Source organism: Artemia franciscana, chromosome 4 (genome assembly GCF_032884065.1).
Source record: "Artemia franciscana chromosome 4, ASM3288406v1, whole genome shotgun sequence".
Lineage (NCBI taxonomy): Eukaryota > Metazoa > Arthropoda > Branchiopoda > Anostraca > Artemiidae > Artemia > Artemia franciscana.
This window is the reverse complement of record NC_088866.1, coordinates 10,789,842-10,805,513: the sequence shown is the minus strand read 5'-3', so window position 1 is coordinate 10,805,513 and position 15,672 is coordinate 10,789,842. Positions and strand designations below refer to the sequence as shown.

The following is a 15,672-nucleotide window of genomic DNA, read 5'->3' as shown; positions in this document are numbered from 1 at the left end:
GGACTTGGCAGGGACACTCCACTCCAAATCGACATATTGAATGCTTGAATGCTTTGCTTCAGCTTTTCAACAATGTAATAAAGTTTCATAAATTATGACTGCACTGCCAGCAATACTTAGAAATAAATTAATAAATTAAAATTCCTAAAAAAGTAACTGATACTCTTTGCTTTTAGGATATGCGAGGTTTCTCAACAAAACAAATTTATGAGCTATTCCAATCCCTTAAAGAGAAATAGAAAAAAGAAAAATATTTGAGCTGGGCGGAGTATGATTTTCCTTAGTTATTTCCAAAGAAGTAATGGCTCACTGGTTCTGTCGCTTTCTTTTTTTTCGAAATTTCATTTGCTTGTCAAATTTTTTGGAAGTCTCTTAAGAAATCTACTTGGAAGTCTACTAAAAGAAAACCTTCTAAAATTAACTGGGTAAAGTTTTTTACTGTTACACACAGTAATATAGGGTACTTATGTGTAATCCCGACGACACTCAAGCTCTTAATATGAGGTAAAACTAGTTCCTCTGTTTGAACTCGGAGATAATTAGCTTAGCCTGAGTGAGATAAACTACTGTAAGAATAAATTATCCTTACGTGTTTTTTTGAATTTAACTTAGTCTTTCTGTAATTCTGCAAGTTTGTTACTGTTTTGATATTTTTTACAGTTTTGACAGCTATTTTCTTAACAAAATTTTCGATTTTCTAGAAAAATTTTCAGACTTATATTTGTTTGTTTATTTTGTATTTTTGACACTAAAGTACTAGTTTGACCCATTTGGGTATGTAATAAAGATTAAAAAAAATCTTACCTTATCTTATAAGAGACGTTTAACTCTTTCTGTTAAAGGACAAACTACTTGGGACGAATAATTTAAAGTTTTGAAGGGATGGAAGTGTAAGATTTAATCAATAATGACCAAGTGTTGCTCTTGCGACATTTTACTGTTAAAGCTAACTGGGATTGCTGTAACACTCCGCTTTGATCAAGTATCCATTTTAAAGTAGTATTGTAGCATTACTCTGGAACAAGGATTGTAAAAGATATTGGATTACTTACTTGTTTAGCCCGTCAAGATTCAGGATCCCAATCTCTCCAAAGAATTCACCAGACTTCATGGTTGTCAGCACTTTTCCCATCTCACTGGAACAGAAAGCGTAAAGCAACAAATCGATTTCAAAGTTGTTAATTAAAAAAAAAGAATTTTAGAGCAGGAAAAAATGTCCTGGAAAATTGAATCACAGGAAATTGGGCTGATAACGAGCTGGTTTAATTGAATTATAAAGTCGTTTAGGAAAAATAAGTAATAGGAGTCTTTTCTTCAATACCCGACTGACAAAAAATATGAGGTATTTTGAGCAAAAAAAAAATTCCATTTTACAAAAACAGCAGATTACTCCAAAGCTTTTGACAACGCACACGGGAGTTTTAAAAGTTATGGGATGTCCTTCACTTTCAAATGAAAATAACAATGATAATTCACTTTCGTTTGAGATGATGTTTGTCTTCTGATGGGAGCCAAAGCCTCTCACGCAAAGAATAGGTTGTTTACTTGCTCAACCACTGTTTCGCAAGTTCAGGTGAGAAGAATCCCTGGCTTTCTTTTAATCCTAAAAAAGGAAGACTTACATACATTTCCCAGTTAAGACTCAGTCAGGGAAAAATTTGATTTCAGTCAGGGAAAAATTTGTTAGTACAAATAATAGTGACCTGGTTAATCCATCAGACCACCACCCAATATCCTTCCTGTCGATAATTTCAAAGATTATATAACAATGGTAGTGGATTATATAGACACTGACAGTGGATTATTTAGCAGTTTAAAAGGAGCATTATTGCCTAAGTCGTGACTCGGCCTCACAGTGGTTGTAGTTACTCAGTTCCTTTATTAGGCGACAGTACTGAAAATCTACTGCTATATTCCTTGACATAAAAAAAACTTTCAAACCTCTTCACTCCTGTTCGCCACTTCATTTACAGTTTAAGCTGTATATTCATGAATACAAACGTCTGGTGTAAGGAGTAAAAGGTTCAGTACGATATTCATTTATGTAATGCCAACAACGTGGTCTCAGTGAGCTATTTATGGTGATATTGTTTTACCGATGTCTCTTACTCACATACTACTGGTGTACTTCAGGGATAATTTATGTGTCCTCTCTGATTCCTACCTAAAATAATGACATTTTTTAGTGCTCTGAAGAATTTTGATTTAGCAATATTATTTGCTGGTAGCACTGTTTCCTGGTTAAAACTGATGAGGAATTTGTAATGCATATTGAAATTGTGTTTCAATGCGACTAAGTAAATGGTTTCAATATGACAAGCTAGTACTTGATTACTGTAGGTCATGGTAGTATTGTGATGCTGGTAATATGTGCCAAGCTTCCATCCCTTGAAGATTGATAACTGTAATACAGTTTATAGAGTTGATAGTAACAGATATGTTGGAATCTAGCTGGTCAGTAATCTGTCCTTTAAAGTTCACATAGGTAATTTAGAGCCAAAGATAAGTCGCAACATTGGTATGCTGTATCGTCAAAAAACTCCAAAGTTCTCTGTATTTTATCCTTATTTCTTCACTTCTTGTTTTTATCTCCTCGTCTATTTGAACATGTTTAAGGGTCTTGTTGCTGCTCTTCAGACGCCATAGACTAAAAAAATCCTACCCATATTTACAATAGGTTTGATAAACTTCTTATTTCAAAGTTCAAAGTTCAAACTTATTTCAAACTTCTTAATTGTTATTTCATCTTATGTCAAAGAAGTTCAGAGAGGAACTTTTTATTTTTGTCTCCTTGTCTAATTGAACATGTTAAAGGGTCTTGGAGCTGCTTTTCAGATGCCATAGACTAGGAAAATTCGTACCCCTATTTCAAAGAAGTTCGAAAACTTCTTATTTCTAAGTGCAACTTATTTCAAACTTCTTAGTTCTTATTTCATAAGATTTCAAAGGAATCCAAAGAAATAATTCTTGTTTTTTGTCTCCTTGTCTATTTGAACATGTTTAAGGGTCTTGTAGCTGTTCTTCAGACGCCAACAACTAAGACATTTCGTACCCCTATTTCAAGAAGTTCGAAAAACTTCTTATTTCAAAGCTCAAACTTCAATCTTGTTTAACTTTTTAATTTTTATGTCACCTTACTTCAAAGAAGTTCAAAGAAGAATCTCTTATTTTTTTATCCTCTTCTGTTTGAAGATGTTTAAGGGTCTTGTAGCTGCTCTTTAGACGCCATAGGCTAGGACAATTCGTGCCCCTATTTCAAAGAAGTTCGAAGCACTTCTTATTTCAAAGTTCCAAGTTCAAACTTACTTCAAACTTCTTAATTCTTGTTTCATCATATTTCAAAGAAGTTCAAAAAGGAACTTCTTATTATGTCTCCCTGTCTATTCGAAGGTTTTTAGGGGTCTTGTAGCTGCTCTTCAGACGTAAATGACTAGGACAACTCGCACCCTATTTCAAGAAAGTTTGAAGCACTTCTTATTTCAAAGTTCCAAGTTCAAACCTACTTCAAACTTCTTAATTCTTGTTTCATCATGTTTCAAAAAAGTTCAAAGAGGAATTTCTTATTTTGTCTCTCTGTCTGTTTGAACGTTTTTAGGGGTCTTGTAGCTGCTCTTCAGAGGCCAAAGACTAGGACAACTCGCACCCTATTTCAAGGAAGTTTGAAGCACTTCTTATTTCAAAGTTTCAAGTTCAAACTTACTTCAAACTTCTTAATTCTTGTTTCATCATATTTCAAAGAAGTTCTAAGAGGAACTTCTTATTATGTCTCCCTGTCTATTCGATGGTTTTTAGGGGTCTTGTAGCTGCTTTTCAGATGCCAAAGACTAGGACGATTCCTACCCTATTTCAAAGAAGTTTGAAGCACTTCTTATTTCAAAGTTCCAAGTTCAAACTTACTTCAAACTTCTTAATTCTTGTTTCATCATATTTCAAAGAAGTTCAAAGAGGAACTTCTTATTTTGTCTCCCTGTCTATTTGAACGTGTTTAGGGGTCTTGTAGCTGCTCTTCAGACGCCAAAGACTAGGACAATTCGCACCCCTATTTCAAAGAAGTTCGAAACACTTTTTATTTCAAAGTTCCAAGTTCAAACCTACTTCAAACTTCTTGTAGTTGCTCTTCAGACGCCAAATGCTAGGACAATTTGTACCCTTATTTCAAAAAAGTTTGAAGAACTTCTTATTTCAAAGTTCAAACTTCAATCTTATTTTAACTTCTTAGATCATCTTATTTCAAAGAATCTTAAAGAAGAAACTCTTGTTTTTGTCACCTCTTCTGTTTGAAGATGTTTAAGGGTCTTGTAGCTGCTCTTTAGACGCCATAGACTAGGACAATTCGCACCCCTATTTTAAAGAAGTTTGAAGCACTTCTTATTTCAAAGTTCCAAGTTCAAACCTACTTCAAACTTCTTAATTCTTGTTTCATCATATTTCAAAGAAGTTCAAAGAGGAACTTCTTATTTTGTCTCTTTGTCTATTTGAACGTGTTTAGGGGTCTTGTAGCTGCTATTCAGACGCCAAAGACTAGGACAATTCGTACCCCAATTTCAAAGAAGTTCGAAGAACTTCTTATTTCAAAGTTCAAACTTCAATCTTATTTTAACTTCTTATATCATCTTATTTCAAAGAAGTTCAAAGAAGAACCTCTTATTTTTGTCTCCTCTTCTGTTTGAAGATGTTTAAGGGTCTTGTAGCTGCTCTTTAGACGCCATAGGCTAGGACAATTCGTACCCCTATTTCAAAGAAGTTCGAAGCACTTTTTATTTCAAAGTTCCAAGTTCAAACTTACTTCAAACTTCTTAATTCTTATTTCATCATATTTCAAAGAAGCTTAAAGAGGAACTTCTTATTTTGTCTCCCTGTCTATTTGAACGTGTTTAAGGGTCTTGTAGCTACTCTTCAGACGCCAAAGACTAGGACAATTCGTACCCCTATTTCAAAGAAGTTCAAATAACCTCTTATTTCAAAATTCAAACTTCAATCTTATTTTAACTTCTTAATTCTTATATCATCTTATTTCAAAGAAGTTCAAAGAAGAACCTCTTATTTTTGTCTCCTCTTCTGTTTGAAGATGTTTGAGGGTCTTGAAGCTGCTCCTTAGACGCCATAGGCTAGGACAATTCGTACCTCTATTTCAAAGAAGTTCGAAGCATTTCTTATTTCAAAGTTCCAAGTTCAAACTTACGTCAAACTTGTTAATTTTTGTTTCATCATATTTCAAAGAAGTTCAAAGAGGAACTTCTTATTTTGTCTCTCTGTCTATTTGAACGTGTTTAGGGGTCTTGTAGCTGCTATTCAGACGCCAAAGACTAGGACAATTCGTACCCCTATTTCAAAGAAGTTCGAAGCACTTCTTATTTCAAAGTTCAAGTTCAATCTTGTTTCAACTTCTTATATCATCTTATTTCAAAGATGTTCAAAGAAAAACCTATTATTTTTGTCTCCTATTCTGTTTGAAGATGTTTAAGGGTCTTGTAGCAGCTGCTCTTTAGATGCCATAGGCTAGGACAATTCGTACGCCTATTTCAAAGAAGTTCGAAGCACTTTTTATTTCAAAGTTCCAAGTTCAAACTCGCTCAAAACTTCTTAATTCTTATTTCATCATATTTCAAAGAAGAAAACAGAAACTTCTTATTTTTTATCCTCATCTATTTGAACGTGTTTAAGGGTTTTGTAGCTACTCCTCAGACGCCAAAGACTAGGAAAATTCGTACCCCTATTTCAAAGAAGTTCAAATAACCTCTTATTTCAAAGTTCCAAGTTCAAACTTACTCCAAACTTCTTATTTCATCATATTTAAAAGAAGTTCAAAAAGGAACTTCTTATTTTGTCTCCCTGTCTATTTGAACGTATTTAAGGGTCATGTAGCTGCTCTTCAGACTTCATTAACTAGAATAAATTTGTATCCCCTATTTCAAAGAATAGTTGACGTCTTTGTAGTTATTGTGATTATCGTCTCCTACGAAAAGTGTATATGATATTTTTATGTTTTACCTTTTTTCAATTGCTTCAATTTGAAATTTTTTTTGGAGGGATCTTGTATTAAATACAGATTACTATTAAATAACAAAGAAAGATGAAAATAATTAAGAAAACAAAAATCAAAACAAAATTGATATTCAGCCTTTGGTTATGAAGACATGATGAAAAAGAATTTTGGTCAAGCGTTCCTCAGTGTAAAGAGAGAAAAAAACATAAAAAGCAACAGAAAAACGATTTTTGTACAAACAAGTCATTTTGAGAAATAAAATCGTTTTTTTTGCTGTTTAGATAATTTCAAAATATTGTTCTTTTTTCCTTTTCACTGAAGACGGTTTAGTGGTGATTTCTGCTAAAATATCTGCTTCTTGTTTTTTCGTTTACCGGCTCAAAACCACTCTCGTAATATCCCTTTTTTAAACTATTTTTGCTCTTTTTTTGTTGTTTTGTCGTATTTCACGTACAGCCAGTAAGGTCTTAGAACGTATTTAAATCAAATATAGGATGTCTTTAATGATGTATTAACTGCTTTTGTTTAAAAAAAAACAATCTATCGTTACACTGCTCATTCTGGTATTAATCCTGGCCAGCATCCGAAGAAATTTTAATGGGTCTTGCTTTAGTTTGCATACATGTATCTTTAAATTCCTAATTCCCTAGACTATAAAAGTTATGTTCGTCTTTTTCTTCTTTGAAAAAATTCGCAAAATTGCTCTACATCATTTGAATTGAAAGTTAATTTAACCTATCTTCAGTCTTCATCCTCACAAAAAAAAATAGTTTAATATGCACAAAAAACAAAACGAAAATCAACAGACAGCAAATAGAGGAAGAGAAAAAAAGAACAACTCAGACTTAAAAAAAAAAAAGGTAAAGTGTGACGATGTAGAGAAACATGGACGCATGCCTGTATGAATAGTTTTTATTTTATTGAAGTTTGGCAACCGGTTCGCTTTTTCTCCTTTCTCTGGTATTATTGTCGGATTTACTTGAGGAACTATGAGTATTTGATCAGACTTTTTAAGTTGCACTTCATCTTTCCTTTCCCACCTCTTGTTTCCTTTTTTGCCTTTGTTTATTAGGCCTGTTATTCCTTTTAGGTCCTTCAGTGTCAGGCGGATGATGTTATCTAGCTTGTAATATCTTAAATAGTTTGGAGTTTGTATACAAAATACCTCATAATGTTCGTTCCAGAGACCAATTTACAGAGATACCAAGACAAATTCAATAATCTGTCTCCAACCTCACGGTCAGTACAGCCTATTACTGTTTTTTTTTGGGTCACTGACGGCCAATATGAACCAATCCCATTCAAACACAAGAATTTTCATTAGTTCTCAGCAACAAAATAAATTGTAATCGGTTGCAATAATTTATATTGAACGTGGGATAAGACAAATGGAGACCAAGACAATCTAAGAAGCACCAACCTACCACGAAATACAACGGAACACGTTTGTTGTCTCTGTTTAGAGATTTTTGGTGAAAATCTTTTGAATAAACCCGTCCAGAGTGTTTTCTTGTTGGAAAGATTTGGTTCACACCAGACCATGAGTTGAGATACCAGAAAATTTCCCCTGATTTTGGCTGGAAGACAGGCTTTGCATTACACACAAAGTTATACCCCAGATTTTAATATTTAAGGGATTCAAACCTAGAACCCAACACTTCCGGTTACGACAATACAAGACGTAGGAGTAAATTGTGGATTTTTAGAGGTTAGAGATCAGAGGTTTGCGGCTTACCGTCATGAAATTCTGTAGGTAGAAGCAATACCCTCTGCATTGTCTTGAACTGGGTTGAATAGGGAGGGAGATGGGGGGGTAATACATTAGGGTAGTGGGATTAAGCATGGGAGAAGTTATTTTTAGGTATCCTTTTTTTGACTGTTAGATTGTCAAGGAGTGTATCATTATTATGAAATCTTAATTTTTTAGAATTATCAAAAATAGAAGCACCGTTCTCTGGCTACGGCTAGCGTCCACGAGGCGAATTTTTGGAAATGTCTGATTTATTGAAACCGGTTCTACACCCAAGGCAAATTCACTTACTTATCATCCAGCAAATTGATTAGATTCTTGTAAATTGGTCTCCAGATATAGGAACAGAGGTGGAAAATATCACTTACCTGATTACTTCTAATATGCCATCAGCAATAATAAACATTTCGCGGGCAACTTCTCCTCTACGGCATATCATATCACCTGGAGTAAAAATTGAGGCACGCATCTTAAGAACGAGGTCATGAAGAAATTCAGGTTGACATTCGTGGAATATACTAACCTAAAAACGGAGACGAAACTCTATAATATGCTCTCGTTTTTTTGTTCTTTTGATTGTTCGTTAGCTACCCTATATAGCGTGTTCTGTTTAGTCGGAATATTTATAGTTGATAATTTGTATGCCTAAAATCTAAATGTAAATCGATGCTGCATGACCAATGGAAATACACAGCATGACTCCCTTAAAACTTTTTATTTTTGTAGGAAACGGTCTTCCGATTTTTGATGGCTAAATCCTCAGCCAACAGAACCTTAATTGATCCTTCATAATATGTTACTCCCACCGAGTATTTTAATATGCTTTGGAATTTCAAGGGCGTTCGGAGATTTGTTACAAATTAGAAAGGAATGTGGGACTATGTAGTAAGCCACCTAATGATCGAAAAAGATACGGTAAATTCGAAATGAAATACTCACACAGTAACATGCTTTACTTATCCCCCCAAAGGGCTATTGGCCTGTAAAGTAGGGGAAAGGAGACAAGAGAAAAAAGTCACTTACTTACAGAGTCACAGAGAAATAAAATACATAAGATTGCGCAAGTAAAAAGAAGAGGAAAAAAGAAGAAATAATTTATAAAAACCAAATTGTTACTTTAAACAAGTTATTCAACGGGCTAAAAGATTCCAACTTCGAGCTGATTCAAGGATCACATTCCAGATGTTTAGTTTAAAAAAGTTTTTCCATGAAATAAGTTTTTCGAAAAAGAGTAAAGAGCTAAATTAAACCAAAAATGAGTAGAAACGAATTACTGTCCCAAATCACCATCAATAAACAAATGAAACCCTAAGACGAACAGAAATTAAAATAACAATCAAGTCAAACTCAAACAAGCAGAAATGAACATGAGTAGGGCTTATACCTGTAATTACCCTAACACCATCAGCTTACGTGGCACAGTACCACTGGTGCCACTAATGGTTATACTAAAGTATGGTATCGTGGCTCAATATCTCTCGTGGACTATCCTGCCCCTAGTATCCGTGATCTAATGGGCTACCAGGATTAGTTCTGAAACCACTAGTGTAAATTCTCTGGCACCAACGCTGGCTCCCAGTGTAAGTGACGTGACATACGGTGCCAAAGTCAACTTTGACGTGCCATGAATTATTCAAATTCTTCCACACTTATATTCGTGCTGTGGGCTTATCACAGCTACAACTAGTATGACTAAGAAAAGTGTACTATATGTGGGGTGTAAGTGGCAATATTTTCGGCCCAATGAGCCACTGCCTGCGCCACCAATTATTTCTATAACGATATCTCTTTGGAGCGGAGTGGGTCCTCCAGTGGATATTACAATGACAGTAAACTTCTCATACCGTTCTCTTAACTAGGATTAGGTAAGATAATAAATACAATCATAGAAAATAAAAACTTTTATTTTTATAATTTTTATTACCAATGTGAACTCCAATATTAACTCGCTGAACTCTAAACGACAACTAAACTAAACAATTCAGGCTATATACGGAAAAAGTTAAGTTACCTCTTTGGCCATCAGGTGACGCAGCAGGCCAACAAATTTAATAGAGTCCCAAAATTGAACTTGCTTTGCCTATAAATCAAACAGTTCGTGGTAACGAACTGTAGTAAGGAGCGACCCGGCTCAATAGTAACCGAAAATCTAAAGAATGGCATTTTCATAACAATAGTTACATCAAAAGGATCGCATTTTAATGCTGATATTGAAAATATAAGTTTCATTAAGTTTAGACTTATCCATCAAAATCTAAAAGCCTGAGAAAATTTGCCTTATTTTAGAAAATAGGGGGAAACACCCCTTAAAAGTCATAGAATCTTAACGAAAATCACACCATCAGATTCAGCGTATCAGAGAACCCTACAGTTGAAGTTTCAAGCTCCTATCTACAAAAACGTGTAATTTTGCATTTTTTGCCACAAGACGGATCACGGATGGGTGTTTATTTGTTTTTTTTTTCTTTTCTTTTTTTCCCACTTGATGTCGTATCGATCCAGTGGTCCTAGAATGTCGTGTAAGGGCTCATTCTATCGGAGATTAAAAGTTCTAGTGCCCTTTTTAAGTGACCAAAACATTTGATGGCACCCAGGCCAAATGAAAATTCTGAGAGAGCCCTTTTATTCAGCATAGTCGAAAAACCTAATAATTATGTCTTTCAGGACGACTTACTCCCCCAGAGTTCCCGTGGGAGGGGCTATAAGTCACAAACTTTGACCAGTGTTTACACATAGTAATGGTTATTGGGAAGTGTACAGACACTTTCAGGGGGATTTTTTCGGTTGGGGGGAGATAGTTTGAAGGGAAGGGGTTATTCGAGGGGAGCTCTCCATTGAGGAATTTGTCATGGGGGAAGAAAATTTCTATGAAGAGGGCGCAGGATTTTTTAGCATTTTTAAAAAGAACAATTAAAAAATAAATATGAAGAAGTTTTTCAACTGAAAGTAAAGAGCAGCATTAAAACTTAAAATGAACAGAAATTATTACGCATATGAGGGGTTCACCTTCTCCTAATTCCTCGCTCTTCACACTAAAGCAATTTTATTAATTCCAACTATCTGTTGTACGGCCTTTGTGATTCAGGGGTCATTCTTAGGGAATTGGGACAAAATTTAAGCTTTAGTGTAAAGAGCGAGGTATTGATGAGGGCGTGACCCCCCTCATATACATAATAAAAATATACGAATGTCGAAGTTTGTCACATAGGTTAATTCGTAAGTTACATATATTTTTACTAATAAAAACGATCGTAAAAAACTAAAAGTTCTCGCTACCTCTCTAAATAAACAAAAAATATGAAGGTAACTAGACCTACTCCCCGACTCCTTTTTTCTAAAAACCGGCCGATCAAAACTGTGAGAAGTCATTTAGCCATAAAAATAAATTAATATGTGAATTTCGCCTTAATTATTCATGTGCGGAGAGCCAAAATCAAAACATGCATTAATTCAAAAACGTTCAGAAATTAAATAAAAAAAGTTTTTTTTAACTGAAAGTAAGGAGCGATATTAAAACTTAAAACGAACAGAAATCACTCCGTAAATGAAAGGGGCTGTTCCTTCCTCAACGCCCCACTCTCTACGCTAAAGGTTTTTACTGTTTTAAGAAGTAGAATTGAGAGAAAGAGTCAAACTTTAGCATAAAGAGCGGGGCGTTGAGGAGGGAACAGCCCCTTTCATATATGGAGTAATTTCTGTTCGTTTTAAGTTTTAATATCGCTCCTTACTTTCAGTTAAAAAAAACTTGTTTTTTTTTATTTAATTATATTTCAACGGCAAGAATTGGGTAGCCCGGGAAAAGACTAAAATATAACTTCAATGCAAACCAATTTATTCCCTCTCACGAAATTATTAAATTGAAAAAAGGCTAGCATCTACAAGAGATTAACAAGTAAATAAAAATTGAAATACAGGTTAATCTATGTATTAGAGAAAGGGATATTTATCTCATAATAAAGGGGCACTGGCTGAAAACACCCTCCCCCATGTCTTCTGAAAACCAGAACATAATCTGTGCTCTTCCGAAAACATAATATATTTTAATTGTTTTTACTTGTTAACTTTGACAAATCGAACGTTATTAAGACTTTAAGAAAAAAATATCAGTATGTGTATATGAAATTTTCAATCCATATTTATTTGTTTTTTCCCGTTTAGTGCAAATTATGGTTTGGTCTTCAGAAGGAATGAGGGGTGTCAGCCGTAGTAATGTTAATTTCGGCTTGTTTTGAGTTTGATTCGGTTATTTGTTATAATTTCTGTTAGTTTTGAGTTTCATTTATTTATTGATGATGATTTGTGGTACTTTTACACTTGGAACATTATTTGAATTTATTTCTATTCATTTTTGATTTAATGAAGCTCTTTACATTTCTTAAACTTATTTTGTGGAAAAAGTTTTTTAAATTAATTTCTGATCTTTTTTATTGACGTAGTCTTTTTATGGTAAAAGGAAATAATATTTTTGATCTTTTCGTTTTTTCCCGTAATCACTAATATTTTGGCTTGCTTTTTGTATAATAAATAGATAGATAGACAGATAGATTTATTCACACGAAATGTTGGGGCAAATATTTTAACAGTTTTTTACAACATACACTCTCTTGAAATTCTGCGTAAAAATTGTACTGTTAAATTTAGTTTTATACCTTCTCAAGTTGACCTGACACATAGATCTCAATACCATTCCTGAAAAATTGCTACTGGATATACTTACACCGTTTTGACTTATAGAGCGACGTGGGTACACTGTATTATTTATTTATTATTTTTTCCCCAAGGCACTTCCCATAGAAAGAGTTTTCGTAGGAACATCATAAATAGGTCAACCAATTGGAAATTGAAAGTTCTAGTGCTTTTTCTAAGACTCACCTATTGGGGGGGGGGGAAACCAGTCCCCAAGTGCCCACTATTTATTAGCATGAGAAGGGCTGACCCTCATACCCTCTCAAGATCAAAATATAATTTTCACTTTACTCAAAACAAAATACCATTAAATGTTTTCACTTTTTACTTTTTAAATTAAAAATTATTAAGAATTTAAGGAATAAATATCAGTATATGTATATTAAATTGTCAATCCGAATTCATTTGCTTTTTTTCAGTAAAGTGCAAATTATGTTTTGGTCTTCGAAAGACATTTGGTTTCATCTATTTATTGACGGTGATTCGTGATAGTTTTACGCTTTGAAGATTATTTGACTGTTTCGGCTCCTTTTAGGTTTAATGGAGCTCTTTAATTTACTTTGAAAAACTTGCTTGTTTAATTTTTTTTACATTAAGTTTCGCTTGTTTTTATTGAAATACTCTTTTTCATGGAAAAGAATATAATATTATAAATCTTTTCGTTTTTTTTTATATAAGAATCCATAGTATTGCTTGCAAATTGTATGTTGGGTATAATTTTTCAGCAGTTAACAAACTAATTTTTTTTTTTGAAAATCTGGACACAAATAGTATTATTTAATTTAGTTTTATGCCTCTTCAAGTTGACCTGAAATTGAAACTTAGTTCTATTAAAAAAAAAAAAAAAAAAAAAAACAAAAACAGAATCTATGCCTTTTGAAAACACGGATAAACTCATAAACTTATATTCAACTTTACCCAAAACAGTTCCTCAGATGTTCAATTCAATATCCCCAGCCTTGCTAGTACTCGCTAAGAAGCAATAGTTTTAGTAGTGGTAGTAACCGTAGTAGTAGTAGTAGAAGTAGTAGTTGTAGTAGTATTAATAGCTGTAGTAGGAGTGGTAGTAGCGTGCAAATATTACCATTCGGTCAATTGATCATCTCCCTTATCATTTCATTAAAGCTAAAAATGAATATACTAATCATTCCCGAGTTACACCCTTTTGACAAACCATTCACGTATAACACGTTTAAATTTAGTGTGACACTCCTCTCGAAATCCACTGAAACGCTCACGTAAATGCTTCAACTTTGTGGAAAGTAAAGGTCAAACATGCCTACTTTTCTCAATAGAATGTGCTATATGCAAACACTGGATGAATTACCTAGCTTACTGCCCATGCCCTGAGGGCTATTGGGGGGTTAACATCACCAAAGCCATAATACTGAACTTTTTAACTAGCTGAACAAAATATATGTCTCAAACTTTCGATTGTATGGATTTTGGGAAATGATGGGTGGCGGGCCTGGTTGTCCTTTAATCACTTTAGACTCTTAAAAATGGCACTAGAAATTTCAGTTTCAGATAAAACTTACATGCCCTTTTCAACCCCAGAGGCTTTGTTATATGAACTTTGGAGTATTTAAACAAAATTGATGTAAAAAAATTATGATCGGATGCACTTAAGGGAATAGGGCTGGGGGGTCTGTTGGCTTTTTGATCACTTTTTAATCTTAAAAAGGGAGCTAGAACTTTCAATTTCAGAACAAACAAGCCTCTTTCATAGGTTACATGCCCCCGGTGCATGACATACAACTCTTGTCTCCAGGCTTCGGGGTTTGTGTCAAGCCTGGAGGCATTATTATATATCTTTGGGCGATTTTGGGCAAAATTCCTCTATGTAATTTATAATTGATTATATTTGAGAGAAAGAGGGGGGAGAAGTTGCCTTCCAATCCCTTTGAATTTTAAAAAGACACTAGAACTTCCAATTTCCACCTAATAAGCCCCCTCGAAAGTTTATACGACCACCCTTTCTATAAAACCTTATATGTTAGCAATGAGCAGCTAGCAAAACGTATAGCCCTCTTCCTAAGGGCTGTGGGTGGGGCTGGAATACCCAAAGACACAATTATTTGACTACGCTGAATCAAATGGCTATCTCGAAATTCGATTACATTTTCCGAGAAATGATTGGGTGTTAGCTGCCCTTCAATCACTTTTGAATCTTAAGAAGGGCACTAGAACTTTCAGGTTCTAGTCGAATGAGCTTCTTTCAAAGTTTCTACGATAACTCATTCTCTGCGAAGTGCCTTGATCAAATAGTAATATATTGTTTTTTCCCATAACACTATTTACTGGGGATTAGCATTGGAAGGGGGTAACACGGACGGAGGTTAACATCGCTCTTTACTTAGAATATAAAGAACGATATGGGGAGAATATATTACATTTTTCCAAGGTGTTATCAAAAGGGCATATCGATAATGTCACAGCAATGGCTGTTTTTTAAGTTGAAACTCCCAGGACTACATGAGGGGATGTTCAAATAATCTCAAGACAATATATCAATGCTACTGCTAATGCTACTACTAGTACAACTAGTACTAATGCTACTACTGTGACTGCTAGTGCAACTATGCCTAAGGATATGAATATGAAATTTTCAGCGAATATTAAAGGATGTATGTGAACTGAATCACAACACGCTAGTTGTATACAGGTTGTCAAAAGGGTGTATCAGCAATATCTTAGGAATAGTTTCGTGTGTGATGTTGAAACTTACAGGGCTTGTTTTGGGGGATATTGAACTAACCAAAAGACAATATTTGGATCCTTACGCTACTGCTTCTACTCATACTACTGCTACTATTACTGCTACTACTGCTACTACTGCAGATACTATTTTTTTTCTACTGATGCCTCTGCTACTGCTACCAAAGCTATTGATAAGGTGAAAAATGTTGGATAGATTGAAAGGGTATTGAACTAGTTCAAAACACAATATACGTATATAGGCTTTAAAAGGACGTATGAAAAATGCTTCAGGAACGGTTTATGGTATTAAGTTGAAACTTCGAGCGTGTGTTGAGCGTGTGTTGATGCTGAAGAAAACCAAAGGTGCTAATTGTGTACTGCTACTATTGCTACTACTGCTACTGAAGCTATGGCTTCTACACAAGCTAAGGGTGTTAAGGAGAGGATTTCAGCGAAGATGTGGGTGGATGTTCAACTAAATCAAAACGAGCTATGATCATGTCAATTGTAAGAAGGGTGAGACAGCTTTATTTCAAGAACGTTATCAAGT

General features: G+C 34.3%; 1 protein-coding gene across 7 annotated transcripts in view; it reads right to left on the bottom strand.

The window, feature by feature from the left end:
- The window catches only part of LOC136025976 (uncharacterized), a 391,881-nt gene that overhangs the window by 156,494 nt on the left and 219,715 nt on the right, over positions 1-15,672 (bottom strand). For all 7 annotated transcript variants that reach the window (XM_065702101.1, XM_065702103.1, XM_065702104.1 and 4 more), the window contains 2 exons: positions 8,105-8,259; positions 1,053-1,136 (listed from right to left, as the gene is read on the bottom strand). In XM_065702101.1, coding sequence (XP_065558173.1) covers positions 1,053-1,136; positions 8,105-8,259 — 239 coding nt within the window. The remainder of the gene's footprint in view (positions 1-1,052; positions 1,137-8,104; positions 8,260-15,672) is intronic.